The sequence below is a fragment of the Salvelinus sp. IW2-2015 genome, linkage group LG7 (genome assembly GCF_002910315.2).
Source record: "Salvelinus sp. IW2-2015 linkage group LG7, ASM291031v2, whole genome shotgun sequence".
NCBI classification, from domain to species: Eukaryota; Metazoa; Chordata; class Actinopteri; order Salmoniformes; family Salmonidae; genus Salvelinus; species Salvelinus sp. IW2-2015.
This window is the reverse complement of record NC_036847.1, coordinates 7,046,003-7,070,485: the sequence shown is the minus strand read 5'-3', so window position 1 is coordinate 7,070,485 and position 24,483 is coordinate 7,046,003. Positions and strand designations below refer to the sequence as shown.

The following is a 24,483-nucleotide window of genomic DNA, read 5'->3' as shown; positions in this document are numbered from 1 at the left end:
AGTCCAGCTCAGCCAGCTAGACACAGCCAGGGTCAACCCAACCAAGCCCAGCCCAGCCAAACCACACCATGTCTACTTCTCTGGCCCTATCCACACGGCCCAACCATGGTAATCCCAGCTCAGCTCAGCCCAATCCCACCCACCCAGCCTTTACTGACATAATGTCTTACCTCTCGTTGCTTCTCCATCTCAGCCTGCAGGACCTGGCTTGGCTACCTCGAGGTCCTGGAGCCTCACCCTCATCTCCTCGTTCTCCTGCTCCAGACGGCCCCTCTTCTTCTCCACAGAGTCCAACTCGTTGTGCAGCCGGATGGACACGTCTTTTAGCCACCTGTAGTCCAAAGATGGAGACGAGAGAGAGAGACATGAGGAGGGTGGTCAACATCAGAGGTTCATTGAGAAGCATGATCCACAGAGTCATACAAATGACTTTATGAATCCCTTTATAAATTGTGATTTGTTTCCAGTATGACCATATACACACTGAGTGTACAAAACATTAGCAGCCCTTTTTGCCCTCAGAACAACCTCAATTCGTCGGGGAATGGGCTCTACAACGTGTTGAAATGCGTTCCACAGGGATGCTGGCACATGCTGACTCCAATGCTTCCAACAGTTGTGTCAATTGTCTTCAAAGGCTTAAAAATCCTTCGTTAACCTGTCTCCTCGCTTCATCTACACTGATGGAAGTGCATTAACAGGTGGCATCAATAAGGAATCATAGCTTTTCACCTGGACCTGGTCAAATCAAATCAAATGTTATTGGTCACATACACATGGTTAGCAGATGTTAAGTCCGAGTGTAGGAAATGGGTGTGCTTCTAGTTCCGACAGTGCAGTAATATCTAACAAGTAATCAACCATTCCCCCATGTGTTCCAGTATTATCATTAATGTGTTCCAGTATTGTCATTAATGTGTTCCAGTATTATCACTAATGTGTTCCAGTATTGCCATTAATGTGTTTCATTATTATCACTAATGTGTTCCAGTATTATCATTAATGTGTTCCAGTATTATCATTAATGTGTTCCAGTATTATCATTAATGTGTTTCATTATTATCACTAATGTGTTCCAGTATTATCATTAATGTGTTCCAGTATTATCATTAATGTGTTCCAGTATTATCAATAATGTGTTCCAGTACTTTCACTAATGTGTTCCAGTATCATGATTAATGTGTTCCAGTACTATCACTAATGTGTTCCAGTATCATGATTAATGTGTTCCAGTACTATCACTAATGTGTTCCAGTATCATCACTAATACGGGTAGGAGTGGAGTAGAGCAGAGACCAGCTCTTACATCATCATGTGTTGACATGTTGCTACAGAACAAGACTGTTATTAAGGCTGATCTTCTTAAAGTTGGATATAGGTTCCCCTGAGGGGTAGGAAGAGCATTACATGCAGTTGGGGATCAACACAGACACTATCTAGATGAGTGGATATTCTTTTGATGTTTTTCTGCTCGGTTCGGGGGCAACAACATTGTTGTGTGTGGCGTGTGTGTGTGTGGGTGTGTGTGTGTGTGTGTGTGTAGTTTGTGTTGTGTGTGTGTGTGTGTGGTGTGTGTGTTTGTGTGTTGTGTGTGTGTAGATAGTGGGAAGTCGAGTAGATCCGTTTGATAGTAGCTTGTGGGTATGTTCAGGCTGTGTGTGTGGTCGCTGTCGTCCTGGTGGGTATAGTTTAACTCTTGACTTAGGTGCACCTCAGGGCAGCTGACACCCCCCAGGCGCTGCATGTTCAATCTCGTGGTTTGCATACATGTCACGCAAATCGCAGTCAGTTATGACATTGTGGGATAATAATCTTATGAATTTAAGTTAAATCTTAGTATACTGGGTGTGCGGATCATTCGATTGTAGTGCGCCGATGTGACACATGTACAGGGTGCTCTACTTGATAATATCTCATAATACCAATAGGCCAGAGTAATCATCAATACGGCAAAATCTTGAGAGTGGCGCATGTAGTAGACTACACTTTTGTGTATATAGGCAATTGGGTGCTGTGCATAGCTATTGTGTAACCATAGAAGCGTTTCCAGAGCTTGAGTATAGACTTCGGTAATGACCACTAACAGCTAACTGATATCTAAGCCAGCTTCTGACAGGTAGCACCTGTGAATGCTACATTATTGTGTTTATTCGCTTTATGTTCCTCTCTACATTCTTTGTCAAAGAATAGTATCTGAATAATCATATAGCATGGGATAGATGGAGAGTCTTCTCATTTGTGATGTGTGGGGTGGGAGTACAGTATCTGATAGCTATGATTACACGGAGGATAGCATGAGAGAGTGCATATGGGTCTACAGTGTAGATTTGGATGTTGCGTGTCGTGCTTTGATGTTTGGAAGTGGTCTCTTATTTTGCGATTATGCTCTTTGCTCGATATGGTCGTGTAGGTTAGGTCTGATGCGTGTGGAACGTTGTGAAGTCTGTGTGTGGTTGGTGCGTTGTTTTGATGTAGTGGCGATGAATGGCGTTGGGTCGTGTGGTTAGTAGCTGTGGCGGTGTGTTGGATTTGTCTATAGATTCTCGCTGGCTATTATAACCAGGTGATTACGGTGTTCAATGGTTGCGGATGTTCATTATGGATTACGTTACAATGGAGCCTTGTTCGCTGTACTCGTGTGTCTGAGGATTTGGCCCATCTGAGGATTGTTGACCCAGAGTTTCTCGTAGGTACATTAGGGATGCTCCCACTACTATTGCGCTCTAAATTCATATGTCTCACCTTTTGCTTTTTCTTGTTCTATATTATTCTCAGACTTTGCCTCGTGTGTGTCTTTTGTAGGTTTTGCTATTCTTGTTTTGTGCTTTCAGTTCTTCTGGGGTTTGTCGTTTTGGCTCTGGTTTGTGGTCAATCTCGCTCCCAGCTATCGGTCGAACATGGATCGGTCATTTCGCTTTGTGTGGATTTCTCCAGAGGTTTGGATCTCGGGTTGTGGTTTCGGTTTATCGGGTATCTGATTTGTGGGAGTATGTACTCTTCTCGAAGGGTTGTCTTTGCGTGCTGTTCTTATCCTCCTATTTCCTTGTCGCGATCTTTTTTGATTTTGGTTAGACTATACTATTTTCTATCTTTTCTTTGCACCTTGCTTTTACTTTTGGATTGTTGTTGGATTTATACTTCTTCCTCTCTGTTCCTGTCTAGATCTTTTTTCATTCGTTGGTATGTTCATACAGCGGGTTGTGGTGCTCTCACTCTTTTCTAGTCTAGGTGTCTAGAGAAGAGTGTGCGAAATAAAAGATTATCATGGGGAGTTAGGGCTACGCGTGTAGGTGGTGCCAAAGAGATGTCTAGCTGACCTTGTTATATTAGGCAGTTAGATGCGGGGGTGGTGGGCGGGATGTCTCATAGGGTTAGAGACTACGATGTGTGTATGTGGGATCATTTTCGAGGTGCTATGGTGTCGATTAGAGTGTATGAAAGGGGATGAGATTGGAGGGGGGTGGGGACGTTGATACGTTAGGTGGGTGGGCCATTTTTTGGTTTCGTTAGTTTGTAAAACAGTAGGTAGGTGTGGCAGCAGTTGTCTTAGTATAATGGGTTTATGCTATGTTTAATTTCGGATAATTGTGATACAGATGGTTGATATAGAGTGGTAGAAATTTAGAATAACATATTTTATCTAGTATCTCATAGGGAGTATTTTTCAGTTATAGTAAGAGAATGAGAGCTCTATCTTGATTGAGTGTGATAGTATGGACTTGAGTTTTGTTCATGTGATTGACTTCTCTTGTGAGCTTCGTGGAGCTTAGCTAAGGAATACTTTTTATGCTGTGATTTAAGATAGGATAAATGGTAGAGAATACTCATTAGGTGATTTCTAGCGTTTCAGCAGTACTCTCTGTAAGGTCGGGTGAAGTTTTAGTTCTCTAGGTCGCCATAACTACATCGGAATTCTTAGAAGGGATTTCAGTTTGTCAGTCCCGCAACGGTGGTCTTAAGCCGGTTACCATTTTTTGTGACAAACGTAGATGACAATCACTAGTTGTGAGCATCTGAGATCAGTGTCTAAGTGGTGGACCGTACTCAAGCGCGGTTTGGTGGTGGTGAGTGCCACGTGTGGGTTTCTGTGAGCTGTCGGTGGAGACGCTGATAGAGGAGGCGGTGTAAGTTGGATATCTGAGGAGGAGAGCGGAGAGATCTATAGTTCTTGTAGGACTGGGTCACATCTGTGTGATAGATGTGGCGGGCAAGTGCCTGGTCTTCAAGATGACTTCTAACGTCGAAATTCCGCTGTATCCGACGATCGCGCCGGGGAAAACCACCAGGGCACGACACGACTGATTGATCATACTGTTCAAAGAGCAGACATATCTCACACACCCCCATCAAACGGGTTCTTTCACATGTTTTTGTGGGTGAGTGTGTGTGTGATCGAGAATTTTTGCATCTTGAGGGTGGGTTCGTTGGTGTGTGTGTTTGTGTGTGTGTACGCACACATGTGTGTGCCTGCATGGGAGTGTGTGTGTGTGTGTGCCTGCATGGGAGTGTGAGTGTGTGGTGCTGATGGGTGTGTGAGTGTGTGTGTGTGTGTGTGTGTGTGTGTGTGTGTGTGTGTGGTGTGTGTGTGTGTGTGTGTGTGTGTGTGTGTGTGTGTGTGTGTGTGTGTGTGTGTGTGTGTGTGTGTGTGTGTGTGTGTGTGTGTGTGTGTGTGTGGTGTGTGGTGGGTGGTGTCTGTGTGTGTGTGTGTGTGTGTGTGTGTGTGTGTGTGTGTGTGTGCTGAAGCAGCACCCTGTTCCCCTTCTGATCCTGCCTGTCAGCATTGGCACAGCTGTTCCTCCACACGCCTTTTAACAATGACTTCCCTGTAGATTTTATCATCGCCGTTTTGCATGTTGGCAGTACGCACAGGAGGGGGGAGTGTGTAAAGCATCGGCCATGTCTGTGTCCCAAGTGGCATCATATGCCCTACGTAGTGCACTACTTTTGACTAGGGCCCATAGCCAAGGCCTTACTGTACATAACCTTGGAGAGATATCGTATTTTCTACTTTAATGAGCTAAGAAGTGCTTACAAAGGAGAGCATACTCTATGAAAGCATTGAGTATTTACCATCTAGCTTAGACATTTAATGATAGGATCTAGTATTGCAGTATCAGCTAACAGGCTCAGCCATCTAGTTGTTATCCTTCCTGTTGCAGCCTCTAGAAACGGAAAAGAATCATCTTCTTCTCTTCTGTCTATCTATAAAAGGCTCTTTAGCAGTGAAAGAGCAGACTCCTGCACGACAGTTGTTTAGTGGTTACAAAATAATCCACATGGTGGGCATCCACACACGCTCCGTCTAGTGCCGTGCTGAGCAGGCACAGGGACAAAAATACTTCCTGATACTCCTCGAGCCAGCCAATCGGCTCTCTGATCCGTGCGTGTCTGGCTGACACATGGAGACGGTTTCTTTTGGTATCTCCAGGATGCTGCTGTTACTGCTGCCCAGCCGTTATCTGCTGCTGAGAGAGGGATGGAGAGAGGGAGATAGAGGAGAGAGAAGGAATCCACCCTCTCTCTCTCTGTCTCCCTATCTCAACAACCCCTACTTTCCTTCCCTATATGTCACATCACGCCATACGGCAACTCAGCTGTTGCTATGCAGGAGTGCACAGAGGCTAAGCCCACTCATCCTATATATGTGAAGTTAAGAGGGGGAAGGATATGGTATCTTTCACACCCCACCCCATCACAGATCACAGGCAATGTGTGAGAGACTGTGCCTTTGACTAGAAATAAAAGACCTCAGTCAGTTTCCCCAGCAAACAATGACTGTAGCATCATAACATCCAGGCTGGGAGAGATGTTGTTAATGGAATGTTTATGGAATGAAAAGGCTAGCTGCCCTGAATAAAATCCACTGACCTAGACAGTGTAATGAGAGACTGATTCTATATCATACTGGTATCTACTGTATATCCCTCAGCACATTTCCATTGTCATGGAAGACCTCACTGTTTTCCATTTCCTATGTGTCATAGCTCTGGAATTAGGACAGTGGGTCAGAAAGGACAGGAAGTGACCAGGAGAATCCCACGACCATCTCCAGATGTCACACACACACACACACTCGTACTCGCATGCAAAAATGCATGCATTGCACATTCACGCCCCTCCCCCTGCGGAGCGCTGAAGAGCAGGATGCAACAGGAAGTGGGAACAGCTCACTGTGTATGTCACAAGGGAACAAGGACTTAGGAGAGAGAGCAATAATTATGTTAAGCCAATTTAAAGTATAGCCCTACTGGTACAGCCCTATCAGCTTACAGTATGCTATTTTATGTGAMCACGTTGGTTGAGTACTGTGTGACTAATAAAGACTGACCATAGCCACAAAGTAGTTATTTTCGTCTAAGGAACCTACCTACCCCAATGTGTTGAAACGACCTGTATTTACTGAATGTACATAACATACATAATACATACTAACTGTTCAATAACTCATTGCTGTGCCACAAACACAAAGTAGTGTGTTCTTGCTGACAAGCAGAAGAAGGTCTACAATGGCTGGTAAAGGACAGGTCTCAAATATCACCTGGAATACAGCCCAAATCCTCTCAAACATGTCAAGACACATTTCCTTCCCCCAGTGCTTGTTTGGTGCGTGAATACGCCTTACTATCTGAGAACACCGGCCTGARGGTTAGAGGAACTCAGTTTGAAGGGAGTCTGGAGTGCATGGGAGTGTTAAAACCCAGTGTGAGGGAAGAGGGCTGAGAAATGTGATCTGGTTTAGTTGGTAGCCGGCAGAAACAATCAGGTATGTGTTGCGTGACTGGCCCTAGCTGTTTAAGAATACGGAGAGGGAGAGGGGAGGCCGAGGAAGCCGGGGTCACATCCCTGTGGTTTGTTTTTGGTTTCCTGTGTTAATGGCCTTCTTTGAKTGGCTTCCCCCGGCCCGTTGAGCCCTGCGCCCACCCGCTGCACCCCGATTGGCTGCTGAGGACTTAACTCGGGAGCGACACCAAATCCTTATTCCCCAGAGTCAGCACAGACGGCCGGCACAAAGGCACAATATTACCTTGCCAGAAAGAAGGGACACTTTTTTTCACCTGTTTCTTTCTTTCTCTTTAAAAAAAAAWGATATACAAATGGACTGTTTTTAGTGAGGGACAGCAGGAACAGGGCCTGCCTTCAGGGGATGACATCATTACCCTCTCCCCTCCCCTCTATTCCCTCCTTCCTCGACTCCTGAGAAAGACCACATTGTGGTTCTGTCACATGGATCACAGAGGGCTGTGAATTTGGGATGTGTAACCACAGCCTCAGTTCAGTAGGAAGACCAACAACCCGCAATGTCTCCATTAACAAGAAATCCCATCAATGGTGTGTGAATGTATGCATTTAAAGCCAAATGTAACCTTTGTCCTTTGACCTGTTATGTCATACCCCCCTTCTTTGAATTTTCCGAAAATCTGCAAGGACCTAAATGCTAGCAATTACCCAGAGTTCAGTCTCTCGTCAAGTTCTGTTTGTGTTACTGACATATACGATGTATGCATAGCCTTACACACAGACACACACACATAATCTTGGCTGCCCATCGAAAGTCGATGAAGGCATACACACACACGCTCTCCATTCCAGATTCACCTTGACGTCCTGCTCCAGGGTACGGATGAGCTCCCCATCCACCTGTCCCGTCTGGGCCACGCGGAGGCTGCGTCTCTCGGCCTTGCGGAGGCGGTACTGCAAAATGCGGCAGGTCTTGTTGGCCTGCTCAAACTGCTGCCTCAGCTCCTGCAGCTGGTACACATCCTCCTCCATGTACATGTCCCTCATCTCCAACATCTCCGAGCGCAGCTCCTCCATCTCATCCTGGGGAGAGAGGGTCGGGGGAAGGGTGGAGGAGAAGACGGTTGAGAATGGTAGAAAATGGTCTTGATGAGCTAGTAACAAATGACACCATTATTATAGGGACTGTCTCAGCATCAGATCACCAGTCATCGTCAACACCCTCTTCATTAGTGTATCCTTAGCAGGGTGTGTATCATCATCTCAGACTCAGTAGGCCTTTCCTGCAGTCAAATTACCTAGTGGCCTCATGGGTGGAATGTTATTAATAATTTTCATAATTTCATAATTAATCTTTTTTTTMTGGTTTTAAGCTGAATGAAAATCCAGTGCTTCTATGTCAAACGGTTTTGTTATATTTCGGTGATGTATATAACGTGTCATATTGGGATGCAAACTCAAAATGTAATACATTTCAACTCTGTATCTGACATGGTACAGGTGTCTTCTTTTTACTTTCGTTTTAAAGGAGATATGCTGATTTAGCCCATTGCAGTAAGAATGTAGCTTTAACAACCCCATTGCCTACATAACCACTGCAGGGGCGAACCAGCGCAGAACACAGATTAATACAGAACTGAACTTTGCCCACCTGATAGAAAGGTGTATAATAACAATTGCAAGGTAAGATTTAAATCAAACGCAAAAAGCCTTCCTAGAATTCCCTACTACTACTTACATAACAACACGGTTGAAGAGGCATTAGCCCAAATCCTACAACCCCCCTGACAGAGGCGTAGTAATAAGGCAGATCAAGTATTTATAAGGGTGGTGGTGGGAGAAGTGTGTAGTAGTAAATAGAAGTKTTTTATCGCATTGCTAATATGCCGAGGGCTGCCAGGGGGAATGTGGGTCACTCACTGCAGAGCGCGTCACGTGGTGCGACCCCGGTGTAAACAATGGTGTGTGGAGTGAGTGAGGACAGAGGGCGCTCTCGACTGCAGCATCTGCACGACGCAGGCTACCCCCCAAAAACAGCTGCGCTAGTCAGACAGGCGTGCCGACGACCAGCGAGAGAAAGCARGGGATAAATAAATAAAGATGTTGCGCTCTAGTACTACTCTGGCTGCACGAATGACCTGATTTTTTACGCATAATTAAACTTAAGAAAAATGATGTGGCACCCCATGGCTGTTTATGGTAAATAACCAGTAAAATGGATTTGATGATTATGGTTTGAAATGACCCAAAAACCTTACATGAGTGTTATTGTTGTGGGAGTGTGTATTACACATTCATGCACAGTGGACTGTCCGAGTAAACTGCCTTCTTTTGAAGGGCCATCTTAGTTGGCCACCAAATAGCCTAGTAGTCTATGTACACCATAATAATCTTAATATTGCTGTCCCAGACCAGTTAAATATTAAATAAAGTGTACTAGTAGTAGCCTAGAAGTTGTTTGGATAAACCGTTATGTTGCGCAGGCCTGTAGGGTAATCCAATGAATTATTGAACCACTCTGACTGAGACAGTCTCCGTGACGCATGTCAATTATTTTTAATTTTTTTTGTTGATTTAACCTTTATTTAACTAGGCAAGCCAGTTAAGAACCAAATCTTATATATAATGACGGCCTACYTGTAAAGCCCCCCGGCCTTGATAATATTGTTTCACAAAATACAATRAGTTAAGCTGTTTTAACCAGGTCACTGTAACCCTCCAGCGCGTAATGGATGGGCGCACTACAACCACCTGCATGTCCGACCACCTCTGATGTTTTGGCCATTCACCACCTGACCATCATGAGCAGTGAACACAACAGCTGAGGCAACATTGATAATGAAGTCCGAAATAACACTGACCAACCCTGAAGTCTCGGTGCCTTCACAGGGTGGTATTTTGTTGTTGCTTTTGACAAGAGGGTAGAGGGAGTAATCAATTATGCACTCAAGGTGTTGTTGACTATGTGGCCAATTTGGGTTTGCATGGATTGCCCTGCTTTTATCCTGAAGTGCAGAACAGTGATTATGCATAAATATATTAGGTTTTGTTTTTGATGATCCAATTAAAATAGTTTCTCCGGAACCATCTCTTACAGAACTGTTATTGGAGAGATTTTTTAAAATAATGTTTTTTTTAAATAATTATTTTTTAATTTTTTTAAACCTTTTCACTTTCACAAATGAGAGCAAACAGAGTGAGGAATGTCTGTAGCAAATCAGTAAAAATATGCTTACTTTTAGGTAATCGTTTTCTGATCTCAGTTCCTCGATTTCCCGGACAAATTCTTCATGCATGCCATCCATGAACTCTTCTGTCAGGTCGGAGAAAGCCAGGGATGTGCTGGCAGGCACCCGGCTGTCGAACGAGGTGAGAGACCGTTCATCCCCCGGAGAAATGCTCCCCTCCCCGGTCTCCACTCCAAATGAGAGTRGGTCCTTATCTACGGGGGTCTTGGCATGATGGTCACCACGAGTACCCCTATCCAGCGGTCCATCTCCGCAGTCCCTGCTCGGTTTCTCGCCCTCGGGCCCCCCGCCTCGGCTGCTGGATTCGGTGTCACTACTCAGAGCATCGGTGGAGAGTTTATTCTCCTCCGAGGCGCAATCGGAGATCTCGGAACTGCTATCCGTTGGCGACAGCTTGCCCGCGGCGCAACCAGAGTCTTTGCTCAGGTCGTCCGAGGCGTTGCTTGCATCGGACACCTTCTTCCGACCACCTTTCATCGATTTACTGCCGCTCTTCTGGGCACTGGCAACCGATAGTGTGGATTTCCCCGGCAGTTTTCCTTTCTCTGATTTGGTCTCTTTTCCGCTACCTGGACTACGCCTGGACACCCGGCTGCCTAAATGTATGGATCCTGGTTTAACGCTCAGTGTTGGTGTACCGATGCCTCCCCGGATCTTGGTGAGGGACCATCCAGGCACATCCTTGGGTCTGGCAGGTGATGGAGCCCGGTTGATCTTTTTCTTCTCGTTCACTTGGATGGACTGCACTACGGGCTGTTGCTCGAACTGGTGCTGTTGTTGGGGCTGCGCCTGCCCGCTGTTGGCGTTCTCCGTCCCGCTTTCCATTTTGTGCCTGTGTCTCCTTTCCTTGGGCGAGACAAAGTGAGTTGGCGAATGAACATCAGCCTTTGTCTTTGTCATTCATTCCGCTTTGACAACTACAGAAAACAGAAACGAAACCCCTATCAGAAGAGGTAGAAGTTGAAATTTGTCTCACAACTGCAAACAAATACACTGTAGCAATCCCGAATAAGCCGGATGCAGCAGCGTAGAAAGATAGGAACTGCAAGTTGTAACACGTTGTAATTATGTTTTCCAGGTTTTAGGATGACTTTCGTTTAGGTTTTTGCCCCTCTTCTACTTATCTTGCATTAAGCGACTCTCTCGCCGGCGCGGTTTGAAGTGGTAGGAACAGTGGTAGTGTGTTCCGGAGGTTTATTTCTCCGCCCAGCTAGCTGTTCTGTCTGTGACGAATTGCTATCTGGAAACTCAGCATCACTTGGAGCTCTCTGCTGCCACCCAGACATGTAGATCGTTTCAAGAAGCACAAGTGAGACTACAATAAAACTAGGATGCATATAGGCTTACTACAAACATAGGCTATAGGCTGCCTATTTAATTCAGAATCAAACTCTATTTGGACAGTAAACTATACATGGTCTAATAAGCAGTACTTCATTTGTAGATCGGGATGTACCGGGATGTACCGAAACAAAATGTTTTAAATGTAACCTTTATTTAACTAGTCGAGTCAGTTAAGAACAAATTCTTATTTACACGGACGACGCTGGGCCACTTGTGCGCCCTACGGGAATCCCAATCACGGCCAGTTGTGATACAGCCTGGATGTACTCTTGAAAGTTGTAATAGTAGAATGCACAAGGTGCAATTTCGAAATTAGGTAGTGCATCATCAGTTCCTCTTGTCGTGTTAGTAATTGCATACCTTAGAGATCTATTTATAACTTGGCAGAAATGTCCAGATCAACTAGCCCATGTCAGCTTTTTTATTTGTATTTGTATTTAGTAAGGCTCCCCATCAGCTGCTGGCAAGGCAGCAGCTATTCTTCCTGGGGTCCAGCAACATTTTAGCCCATAGTTGTAATTTTTTTCTCACTGAAATATCACACGAATACAAGTTAGACGTGGCACAATGTATAGAATTGCAAGAAAATTAGCTCTAAAACTCCAACATTTTCTTTGTTCCTCAATGCTGGAAAAGTTTGGGAACCCCTGCTATAAGGAAATAAATGATGAAGTGCAACTCTGGAGAGGTGAGAGGTGCAGGCTGATGTCTCTCAGAGCAGAGAGGGAGAGAGATCATAGAAAGTGAATCTCATTCTAGTCCTGTGAGAGATACAGGCTGGCTTCTCACACAGTCACTGTCACGCATTGGTCTCAAACATAGGTTACAATGTTGCGCAAAACATAAGCCCGGGCCGGATCAACGGTTATAGAACATGTTTACTCGTTGCTATGTTAGCATCGCTATTTATGAACATAGTTTCCTCTCAGGAGACATTATTTGGCTCCATGTGCATTTCTCCCGACCTGCAGGCAAATGACATCAGCATTATTTTCACTGAGAGACACTTGGTTCTGTGGCCCTTCCCCGGTTTTACAGTGTGACAGTGGTGTATTCAGTTCACATATCCATCATTGCCAGCACACACAGAGGATTGAGAACACAGGGGCCCCCACAACACGTTCTGGCCTGCTTCCATTTCACTGGAGCACACCTGTGTGTATATTCACCTCCTACGATCTTTCTTTCTTTCTCTCTCTCTTTCTGTCTTACTTTCTTTCACTTATTGTTCATTGAAACAGGCTCTATTGTTCTCTCTCTCCCTCTCCCTCTCGCTCTCTCTCTCTCTCACACCCAACCACACACCACACGCTCACACCCACACACCCCCAAAACCCCCAACCAAGCCCACACCCTAACACAACACACAAACACACACACGACACACACACACACACACACACACACACAACACACACACACCACACACACACACACACACACCACACACACACACACACACACACACACACACACACACACACACACACACACATTCATGCACGCATGCACACACAGTATAAATTTCATATGCTGTAATAATATGTGTAATCTTAGCGTCGATAGGCAGTTATTATACAACCACATTAAATATAAATTGACACCTTAGGGTATAAGCACAAGTTTCAGTCTCAATGCTGTAATATTTTTTAACACTTGTATGTGTTTCTCTCCTGATCATGTGTTGTTTTGTCTGGATTTGTCATGTGCCAGAATGAAGAGTCTATCAGACTAACAGTTCAACACAGATCTAAGCCTCAGTGGAAGAATGTATTCTCTGAATAATGACGCAGGAATCACACAGGAGCACACAAAGCCCATACTCCTAATTACCTTACTCTATAATGACTGCTTAATACTATGCTGTTCACACACACCAACACGCACAGACACACACAGACAACGCATGCGGGCACAACACACACGGACACACACACAGCGCAAAGCTCCTGGCTAACACTCACAGGCTTAATTCCAGCCTATCCAGGGTCTAATACAGGCTGATAGTTACCCCAGCTTCTCAAAAGCATATTCATATTGGATTCATAAACTGTGGAAGGCACTTGTAAGACAGCAATGGATAATTGTAATGGGGTAATATATTTATAATCTATGAGCTCCAAACTATTGAGACAGTGACAAATGTTTTGTTGTTTTGGCTCTGTAGTCCAGCATTTGATTTGAAATGATACAATGACTATGAGGTTCAAGTGCAGACTGTCAGCTTTAATTTGAGGGTATTTTCCTTAGAAAATCCTTAGAAATATCCTTAGAATACAAGCCGTTTAGAAAAACTCTTCAACATTAATGTGAATGCTTCCATGATTGTGGATAATCCTGAACGAAGTGAATAATGATGAGTGAGAAAGTTACAGAGGCATAAATATCATACCCCCCCCCCCCAAAAAAAAAACAAAAAATGGTCACTATGTCGCCAAATTTTGGAGCTCACTGTATACCTCACATGTGACCCGTATTAAGACTACACAATTAATGGCCATAGTCTATTAAAAGGTATATCTGACTCCATTTAACATTATAGTAAAACCATGTGCAATCAAGTATTATGCGTTTTACTGACTAAGACCAAGGAATAGTCATGAGAAGCGATTACCAAAGAAAGCATTATTTAATAACGTAATAAAAATGAATGGATTCACATACAAGGCATAGAGATACTGACATTAACAGAGAACAATTATAGGCACATATATCCCGAAGTTAACTTACAAGACAAAACAAAGAGATACCTACTAGGCCGAAGGCCTAGATGCCTAGGAAATGAGCAAATATCATACAACTGTTCTCCAATGGACAGGATGCAGGATAGTAGAGAGAACATCAGACCTTCATTCCATTTATACCATCTGAAGGTGTAACTTCTTCAAACAAAAACCAACCACCATTGACCAATCAAACTATACCAAGTTTACAGTAACTTGATCACCCAGGACAAATCTCCACAGGGTGTCACAGCATCTAAAGCCTTGTGTGTGGGATGAGACCAATGTAAATAGACAATAAAACCCCTTTGAATAGAATCATTTAGAGTTCAGCCTGTACAGACACAAGTTACCACAGAGGTCATACATCCATATAGATAGCATCAGAGTCCTCCTTAGGGGACACGTTTCAGAAAGATACCAGAGATGGATACCGTGTCGTTATTCTGTCACACATTCCAGTAACCAGTCCTCTGGATGCCGTAGAGAGAGACACTTATCTACCTCACTTGCTTTGGCAATGTTAACACATGTTTCCCATGCCAATAAAGCKCCTTGAATTGAATTGATACATTTTGGTCCCTTGATGGGGGAAGGGCTGACTGATCCTTGGGTATTGTCTTGGTTCATTTGCTGTTCGGCCAGAGGTGGCAGAGAGCACATAAATTAGGGCTGAGCCGACAGAATGTCACACAGTAGGAGTCATGATTAGCTGTGAGCTTCCTCCAGGGATCCCGTAACAACGTTAGGCTACATAAAACCTATCAAGGGGGATTTACACAGAGAGAGTACATGGAAGGCTGTCAGCGTCTCAGTGGGAAACTATCTATCTATCTATCTATCTATCTATCTATCTATCTTATTATCTATCTATCTATCTATCTATCTATCTATCTATCTATCTATCTATCTATCTATCTATCTATCTATCTATCTGCCTGTCCGTCCGTCCGTCCGTGTGTCTGTCGATAGATAGTGATGATAACATAGCAACAAGTTCTATAACTAGTATTTTATAGGGTATTATATGAATTTGGCCAGCTAGGCAGCCAAAGCTTTTCTCTGTCCTGGCACCCCAATGGCAGAATGAGAATCCCCCTAACGCTAGGACAGCAGAGTTCCTGCCCATCTTCCAAAAACGTCTTAAACCCTACCGCTTCAAAGAGTATCTTAAAAAAGACATCTCAGTCTTACCCCCCCCCCCCCCCCACACACACACACACTTCGCTGATATCTACTTTACTGAGGAAAAATCTACTTACTACAACTGTGATATGTGGTTGTCTCACCTATAGCTATCTTAAGATGAATGCACTAACTGTAAGTCACTCTGGATAAGAGCATCTGCTAAATGACTCACATGTAAATGTATATGCCATCTGCAAGGATGGGCATAGTGTCAACAAAGCACTTTGTGGTGCCAGCCAGGGCTGCCAGGTCTGCCTTCTTGGCACAGCCAGGATATGGCGTGGAATCACAGGTGGCATCTGGGCCAAGGGCTTCACCAATCACAGAGCTGGAACAGGGAAGGAGAGACAACCAACGCTCATTAACAGTAGACATAGTCCTTAATTACCTAACACCTCCTTCTTTTCCTTCCAGTTTATTARAGTCAAATGATATGAATTCCATCCTCTCTGGACATAAAGTATAGGCTAATACCCATACAGAAAAACTGCTGTCCAAGCAAGTCTTTACATTACAGTAATTGGAATCCAGTCATCCTCAACATAAGTTTTGAGAACTTGTTATGGCTATTAGCGATCAGCAGTGCTATTCCTTAAGCATGCCAGCATTCTCAGACAGATTTAAACCGTGGTTTAAACAGCCCAGCCGCTGGTGGGATATGAAGTAAAAATATTGATAGTATGGATAATGAGCATTTCTTCAGCTTTCATCCCTGATCCCGATGGCCTGCGTAACTGTAATAACGATATCAACATTAGGACCCCCCTACTGATCTGTTCTCGCTCAAGGAGCTAGATGAACACTATTTCTGGGGCCCCTGCGCCGGTGTTTTGCCACCATGTTTCCAGAGTGATGGTTAGGATGCCAACAATGACGATAACTGTGTGTTCATCTTTTATCTGGCCATGTTATTGTGTTCCTCTGCTTGTTCTTTGTTGATGTGTCACATGGGAGGCTCAGGCTCCTTAAATCCTTAGATACTTTAAATATGGTGGTGAGTGACATACATCACAGTAATGGCATGTGACCTTTGTGTGTAAGGGTAAGCCTACATTCAATTTGAGCTGTCTTTTGAATCAAATGGCCAAATCAATTTGTTTCTGTTTTATTATTTGATATTCTCACAACATCTGTATTGCCTTCAATTCACTCTCAAAGCAGTTACAGATTTGACCCATTGACAGATTTCATCTAGAGATTGTGAGACAACATATAATGGAAACCGAATAGATTTCTGTTCAAACTGACCTTGGAAGTAGATCAAGAAAATGCATCACATGCATCACAGTTCTCTACCTCCATCTAGTGGGAATATGAAGAATGGCCAGTAAGGACAACGCAAGGGAAAATCAGGGCATGTCAGCTGAGGTACTGGTAAGAGTGAATTAGACTACCCCTGAAATGAATATGACTACTCCTTGAAGTACACAACATTTTCTCAGAGAAAAACAACTATGTGATATGTCATTTGTGAAAAGCCTATCTGATTATAAAATATATGGCACTTTAATTTCATCCACTCAAAGCCTTCTTGTTCAAGCCATATTCCACAAGAATATTTTTTTTTGACCTGTACTCATGATATGCCGAGAGAGAGAATACTTTTTTTTTCTCCGAATCGCTGAAACAAAACCAGCCTGTGGCATACTCTAGCACTGGCTATCTGTGTAATTACCGTACATAATGCTGAATGACTTCTCTGAGGCCGGGCTCAACAACTTCTCTCTCGGGTTGCCATGAACCATCGGGGCGATGCCGCTTCAACAATGGCCATAATTATGCACTCTCTCTGTGCAGAGCGATGGATTGCTTGCCTGTGGTTAAACTATTAATAAATTCCCCCTGGTTTTTAGGAGGGTGAGGGTAGACAAGCAGGTCTATGTTTTGTTGAAGAGCCCAGAACTGGGCAGTACTTGAATGGATAAAATAACACCCTCACTCACCAAATCATCAGACTTTAATATATAACACAATTAGTACAAGAACCTGTCTGATCCACTCAACATCTCATCTGCTCTCAGTGAAGGATTGGAAATTAATTGTTATCCTCTCTCTCCCTCCTCTAGTGTCTCTCTCTGATATGAAACTCACACACACAGACACACACCATATGTTTTGCTATCATTGTGGGGACCTAAAATGTATTTAGATTCAAAATCATATTTTCCCTAACCCCTAAACTTAAGTCTAACCCTATCCCTTAACCCCTAACCCCCAACCCTAATCCTAATTCTAACCCTAACCCTAAATCTAACCCCTAATCTTAAAATAGAACACTAGAATCTGCAGTGAGTGCATATTTGTGACATGGTCACTGCAGGTCATGGCAGAAGCCTGTCGTCATGGCTTTATAGTGATCTGAGGACAGGTGGGTGTATCAGTGACTGCTGCCTCCATTATCGATGAGCAGAATAGTACAGGACAGCCAAACGTATCCCTCATAAACAATGCACTGCATGCTGATTATTGCTATAGGTCTACTCCCATCCCTCCCAGCTCTATTTCTGGTACAGGACATGCTGGAGGTTAGTAGACTGGGGATGCAAAATACTCTCCCCATCAGTTGCTGTACGTGATTGCCTGATGTGTCTACAACGTCTGTCAATGTGATATCATTCACTTTTTAACACAGTTTTACATGTTTGCATCGGAGGTGTCTCCACTACAGTTCAAGTACTTTCACCAGCATCATCAGCGAAAGCATTATCAACTTCAATACATCGATTACTATTCTCCAGACAGCTATCGTGAGATGATCCTGAGCCTTCATATGGACATGGTTGCACACCTGACTTTGGCAGTATCCATGAGAGCAGACAGCGAGTGTTGATGGCTGTTGTATAGTAATACCATGCTATTAGGAGATTTCAGATATTAATGATGGGAATGAAAAACAAACAGTAGGCCTATTTTTCATCATCATTCATCAAGTCCCCTGTCCTCTGGAAATTGATTGCTGGGTCAGATGTCACTTGTACGGTAGTCCCTGTTCACCTTCCTGTACTCCCTGTTTACCCATGACTGCATGGCCGCGCAGGGCGCTTGGTACGGCTGCAAGGCACCCGACCGTTCAGGGTCTATAGAGGATGGTGAGTACGGCCCAGTACATCACTGGAGTCAAGCTCCCTGCCATTCAGGACCTCTATACCAGGCGGTGTCAGAGGAAGGCCCACAGACTCAAGCCATAGATAGACTGTTCTCTCTGCTACCGCACGGCAAGCAATACCAGTGCACCAAGTCTGGAACCAACAGGACCCTGAACAGCTTCTACCCCCAAGCCATAAGACTACTAAACAAGACTGCTAAATAACTGACGTCACACACACACGCACACACACTTTCACACTCACCACATGTGCTACTGCTACTGTCTATTATCTATCCTGTTGCCTAGTCATTTTACCCTTACTATATGTACATAGCTAACTCAATTACTCGGTACTGGTACTCCCTGTATATAGCCATGTTATTTTTTACCTGTTATTGCTATTCGTTATTCACTGTGTAGTTATTCCTTGTGTCTCTATCTCTATATATTTAAAAATAGATATATCTTTAGCTCTGCATTGTTGGAAAAGGACCCGTAAGTAAGCATTTCACTGTTAGTACACCTGTTTTTTACAAAGCATGTGGCAAATAACATTTGATTTGATTTAGTAATTAGATACATTTTTGGCATACATCTTCTTGTCCCTAATGTGGATAAAAAAAKATGTTTTTGTATCCTAAAAAAAATGAATACTGTGTGTAATGTTATGTAGTCCACCCACCAGCCAGCCTGTGTGTGTGTATTCTGTATACACACTGASTGTACAATACATTAAGAACACCTGCTCTTTCCATGACATAGACTGACCAGGTGAAAGTTATGCTTCCTTATTGATTTCACTTGTTAAATCCACTTTAATCATTGTATATTAAGGGGAGGAGACCGTTTATGGTAGTTGGTGACAGGAGCACCGGTTTTAGTGTGTCAATAACTGCAACGCTGCTGGGTTTTTCACGCTCAACAGTTTTCCGTGTGTATGAAGAATGGTCCACCACCCAAAGGACATCCAGCCAACTTGACACAACTGTGGGAGTCAACATGGGCCAGCATCACTGTGGAACGGTTTCGACACCTTGTAGTCAACTCCCTGACGAATTGAGGCTGTTCTGAGGGGGGAAAGGAGGGAGGGGTGCAACTCAATATTAGGACGATGTTCATGGTTTATAGGCTCAGTGTTTGTGGATCAGGCGGWCCATTCAAGGATACCCGATTGGCCGGTTGTTAATAAGACCGCCCCTGTTGTCACCTACTTCCGCTTCTGTGTCAATTCACACCGTTTTGTGGTCCTCCTGTCCTTTCAAATTAAGGCAAACGTTACCAGGTGTCCCAACGCTTCAGGTACAGTAATTATGTGACAGTTCTGTGAGTTTTGTGTATGGGCTGTAATGTAACTACGCGCAAACTTTTGCTTCATCTTCCGTTTTTTCGACGAGCTCTCGGACTAGCTTTCCAGCTAACATAGCTGGATATGAGCAAGCAAGACAACACGTCAATAATTTGTTTGATTGTGTAGTTGATAGTAAGCTAGGAAGTACATACAGTGTTATAAAGGTTAATGTCGCATTGATCTAGCTAGCGAATACATTGTATACCTGCTAGCTAGCATACAACATAGCTAACTAGCCTCTCCCTCCTAAACGTCGCGTTACCTAGGTTTCTTAACTAAGGTATGCCTTGCAAGTTAACTAATCACGAAAGTAAGATGGCTTGTATGAGATACATTTACCATTGTCTACAACCGACATCCCACTGACTTGTTTATTGAATTCGAGGTGGAYCATGACAGACTACTCCCTCCACTTGCCTGTCTGTGTCTATGCTGCGTCTCTGTCAACAAGATAATGAATCATATCTGCTCCATCAGCTAGTGCATAACACAGTATGGGAACGTTAACCTGTCTGTGTCTTTGATGCTGGAGACAAGCAGACCTGGGTTGATTATTTATTTAAATTCTTATATTTTGTGTAATTTGCGTATTTTATATAACATCTGCATACTTCAATTGAAATGTATGTGAAAGTAATTGAGACATTTGAAGTAGTGTTTTTAACCCAGGTCTGGACCTTAGGCTGCTTCATCGTAATTTGAAGTACCAGCATTTTGGCGGAAATCAAGCAATGACCGGGGCCATACAGATGTTGAACAGTGCGTATCCCCCTTCCATTTGTGATGCACAGTTAGAGTAAGGATGAAACCTTGTTGACAGGTAATTCCCCATGGGCATAGTAAGCCTTGACTTTCTCCTGACAACCCAGTCAGCACGATAATTGCCCGCACCAGTCAATTAGCATCTATTTCAACCCAAGCATCTCCCAAAACACGGTGACTTACTTACACAACCTTCAGAGGCCATGTGTGTCAGCACTCCGCTGATCAATGAGGTTAATGCCTGGATGCAAGTCATTACCTTTGAGGAGTATGAATGGAAAAGGCTCACACGTGGTTGGTGCTTAGGATATAGAGTTTTGGACTAGAACGCGTCTCTTGTTTGAGTTCAAGGGAGGGTGATGGTCCTCCCAGGTTTCAGGTGACACTACATTGTGCTGACTCACTAACTTTAGCTTACTCAGTACAGGTGTGTATCTGTAGTCAACAGCAGCACTGTCCTGCCCTGCCTTGGGTTACCTTGTCATCGGTGTTAGAGAGGTTACATTCCTGAAGGCTTTCCCGAGGGGCGCCAGGGTGGGACGTAGTAACTCCTCAATGTTTGTCTGAGTATTTGTCCTTTATAGTTTGCCAATGTAGACACATGCATGACGTGTGTTTGTAGTGCCTTTGTCTGTTAGTTTGAATCACAGAGTACAAGATAAAGCCCCACATTTCCTAGAACTGGAACAATGTAAACCCTTGGCCCTGTGCACTATTAGTCCAAATCAAATACATTTTTATTTGTCACATGCAGATGTTATTGTGGCTGTAGTGAAATGCTTGTGTTTCTAGCTCCAAATGTACAGGAATATCTAACAATTCACAATATACACAACCTAAAAGTAAAATAATGGAATTAAGGAATATATAAATATTAGGATGAGCAATGTCAGTGGCATTGACTAAATACAGTAGAGTAGAATACAGTTGAAGTCTGAAGTGTACATACACTTAGGTTGGAGTCATAAACTCGTTTTTCAACCACTCCACGAATTTCTTGTTTTAACAAACTATAGTTTTGGCAAGTCGGTTAGGACATCTACTTGTGCATGACACAAGTAATTTTTCCAACAATTGTTTACAGACAGATTATTTCACTTATAATTCACTGTATTACAAATCCAGTGGGTCAGAAGTTTACATACACTAAGTTGACTGTGCCTTTTAAACAGCTTGGAATTCCAGAAAATTATGCCTTGGCTTTAGAAGCTTCTGATAGGCTAATTGACATATTTGAGTCAATTGGAGGTGTACCTGTGGATGTATTTCAAGGCCTACCTTCAAACACAGTGCCTCTTTGCTTGACATAAGAAAATGAAAAGAAATCAGTCAAGACCTCAGAAAATAATTGTAGACCTCCACAAGTCTGGTTTATCCTTGAGAGCAATTTCCAAACGCCTGAAGGTACCATGTTCATCTGCACAAACAATAGTACGCAAATATGAACACAATGGAACCCGCAGCCGTCATACCGCTCAGGAAGGAGACGTGTCCTGTCTCCTAGAGATTAACGTACTTTAGTGCGAAAGGTAAGGGGGACGCTTGCAAGCCGAAGAACACCATCCCAACCGTGAAGAACGGGGGTGGCAGCATCATGTTGTGGGGGTGCTTTGCTGCAGGAGGGACTGGTGCACTTCACAAAATAGATGGCATCATGAGGAAAGAAAATTGTGGATATATTGAAGCAACATCTCAAGACATCATTCAGGAAGTTAAAGCTTGGTTCAAATGGGTATTCCACATGGACAATGACCCCAAGCATACTTCCAACGTTGTGGCAAAATGGCTTAAGGACAACAAAGTCAAGGTATTGAAGTGGCCATCACAAAGCCTTGACCTCAATCCTATAGAAAATTTGTGGGCCGAACTGAAAAAGCGTGTGCGAGCAAGGAGGCTTACAAACCTGACTCAGTTACACCAGCTCTGTCAGGAGGAATGGGCCAAACTTCACCCAACTTACTGTGGGAAGCTTGTGGAAGGCTACCTGAAATGTTTGACCCAAGTTAAACAATTTAAAGGTAATGATACCAAATACTAATTGAGTGTATGTAAACTTCTGACCCACTGGGAATGTGWTGAAAGAAATAAAAGCTGAAATAAATCATTCTCTATTATTATTCTGACATTTCACATTCTTAAAATAAAGTGGTGATCCTAACTGACCTAAAACAGGGAATCTTTACTCCGATTAAATGTCAGGAATTGTGAAAAACTGAGTTTAAATGTATTTGGCTAAGGTGTATGTAAACTTCTGACTTCAACTGTACATATGAGATGAGTAAAGCAAAAATATGTAAACATTATTAAAGTGACCAGTGATTTCAAGTCTATGTATATGTGGCAGCAGCCTCTAAGGTGCAGGGTTATGTAACCGGGTGGAAACCGTCTAGTGATGGCTATTTAACAGTCTGATGGCCTTGTGATAGAAGCTGTTTTTCAGTCTCTCGGTCCCAGCTTTGATGCACCTGTACTGACCTCGCCTTCTGGATGATAGCGGGGTTAACAGGCAGTGGCTCGGGTGGTTGTTCTTGATGATGATTTTGGCCTTCCTGTGACATCGGGTGCTGTAGGTYTCCTGGATGGCAGGTAGTTTGCSCCCGWTGATGCTTTGGGCAGACCGCATCACCCTCTGGAGAGCCCTGCGGTTGTGGGRGGTGCAGTTGCTGTACAAGGCGGTGATGTAGCACGACAGGATGCTCTCAATTGTGCAGCTCTAAAAGTTTGTGAGGATTTTAGGTGCCAAGCCACATTTTTTTCATCCTCCTGAGGTTGAAGAGGCGTTGTTGTGCCGCCTTCACCACACTGTCTGTGTGGGTGGACCATTTCAGGTCATCAGTGACGTGTACACCGAGGAACTTGACACTTTTCACCTGCTCCAGGACGCCGAAGACGTGGATGTTGATTTATGGCAGRGCCCCCGCACCTCTTTGAATCAGAGTGGTTGGGTTAAATACGGAAGASACATTTTAGTTGAAGGTATTCAGTTGTACAACTGACTAGGTATCCCCCTTTCCCCTTCACTGTGGTCCTGTTGATGTTGATAGGGGTGTGCTCCCTTTGCTGTTTCCTGAAGTCCACGATCAGCTCCTTTGTTTTGTCGSCATTGAGTGAGAGATTATTTTCCTGACACCACACTCCCAGGGCTCTCACCTCTTCTCTGTAGGCTGTCTCGTCATTGTTGGTAATCAGGCCTACTACTGTTGTGTCGTCTGCAAAGTTGATGATTGAGTTGGAGGCGTGCATGGCCACGCAGTCATGGGTGAACAGGGAGTACAGGCGGCAGCTGAGCACGCACCCTTGTGGGGCCCCTGTGTTGAGGATCAGCGAAATGGAGGTGTTTCCTACCTTCACCACCTGGGGGTGGCCCGTCAGGAAGTCCAGGACCCAGTTGCACAGGGCGGGGTTCAGACCCAGATCCCCGAGCTTAATGATACGCTTGGAAGGTACTGTGGTGTTGAAGGCTGAGCTATAGTCAATGAACAGCATTCTTTACATATGTATTCCTCTTTTCCAGGTGGGTAAGGGCAGTGCGATGGCGATTGCGTCATCTGTGGATCTATTGGGGCTGTAAGAAGATTGAATTTGGTCTAGGGTGTAAGGTAGAGGTGATATGATCCTTAACTAGCCTCTCAAAGCACTTCATGATAACCAAAGTGAGTGCTATGGGGCGATAGTCATTTAGTTCAGTTACCTGAACTACCTTTCTTGGGTACAGGAACAATGTTGGACATCTTGAAGCAAGTGTGGACAGCAGACTGGGATAGGGAGATATTAAATATGTCTGTAAACACCAGCCAGCCAGCTGGTCTGCGCATGCTCTGAGGACACAGCTAGTGATGCTGTCTGGGCCGGCATCCTTGCGAGGGTTAACACGTTTAAATGTCTTACTCACGTCGGCCACGGAGAAGGAGAGCCCACAGTCCTTGGTAGCGGGCAGCACTGGTGGCACTGTGTTATCCTCAGTGGGCGAAGAAGGTGTTTTGCTTGTCCGGAAGCAAGATGTTGTCCGAGATGTGGCTGGTTTTCCCTTTGTAGTCTGTGATT

General features: G+C 44.0%; 2 protein-coding genes across 5 annotated transcripts in view; one reads left to right on the top strand and one right to left on the bottom strand.

The window, feature by feature from the left end:
• The window catches only part of LOC111966899 (microtubule cross-linking factor 2-like), an 84,143-nt gene extending 72,919 nt beyond the window's left edge, over positions 1 to 11,224 (bottom strand). Inside the window, 4 exon segments of the mRNA XM_070444622.1 lie at positions 171 to 206; positions 208 to 331; positions 7,577 to 7,821; positions 9,975 to 11,224. Of these exon segments, the coding sequence (XP_070300723.1) occupies positions 171 to 206; positions 208 to 331; positions 7,577 to 7,821; positions 9,975 to 10,886 (1,317 nt within the window). The 5' untranslated portion in view covers positions 10,887 to 11,224.
• An 8,300-nt stretch (positions 11,225 to 19,524) lies between these two features.
• Positions 19,525 to 24,483, top strand: part of LOC111966291 (oxysterol-binding protein-related protein 2-like) — a 37,900-nt gene continuing 32,941 nt past the window's right edge. For 3 of the 4 annotated variants that reach the window (XM_023990806.1, XM_023990804.2, XM_070444398.1), the window contains exon 1: positions 19,525 to 19,628. The gene's annotated coding sequence lies outside the window, so the exon portion shown is untranslated. The remainder of the gene's footprint in view (positions 19,629 to 24,483) is intronic. The other variant, XM_023990803.2, reaches the window with a different exon arrangement.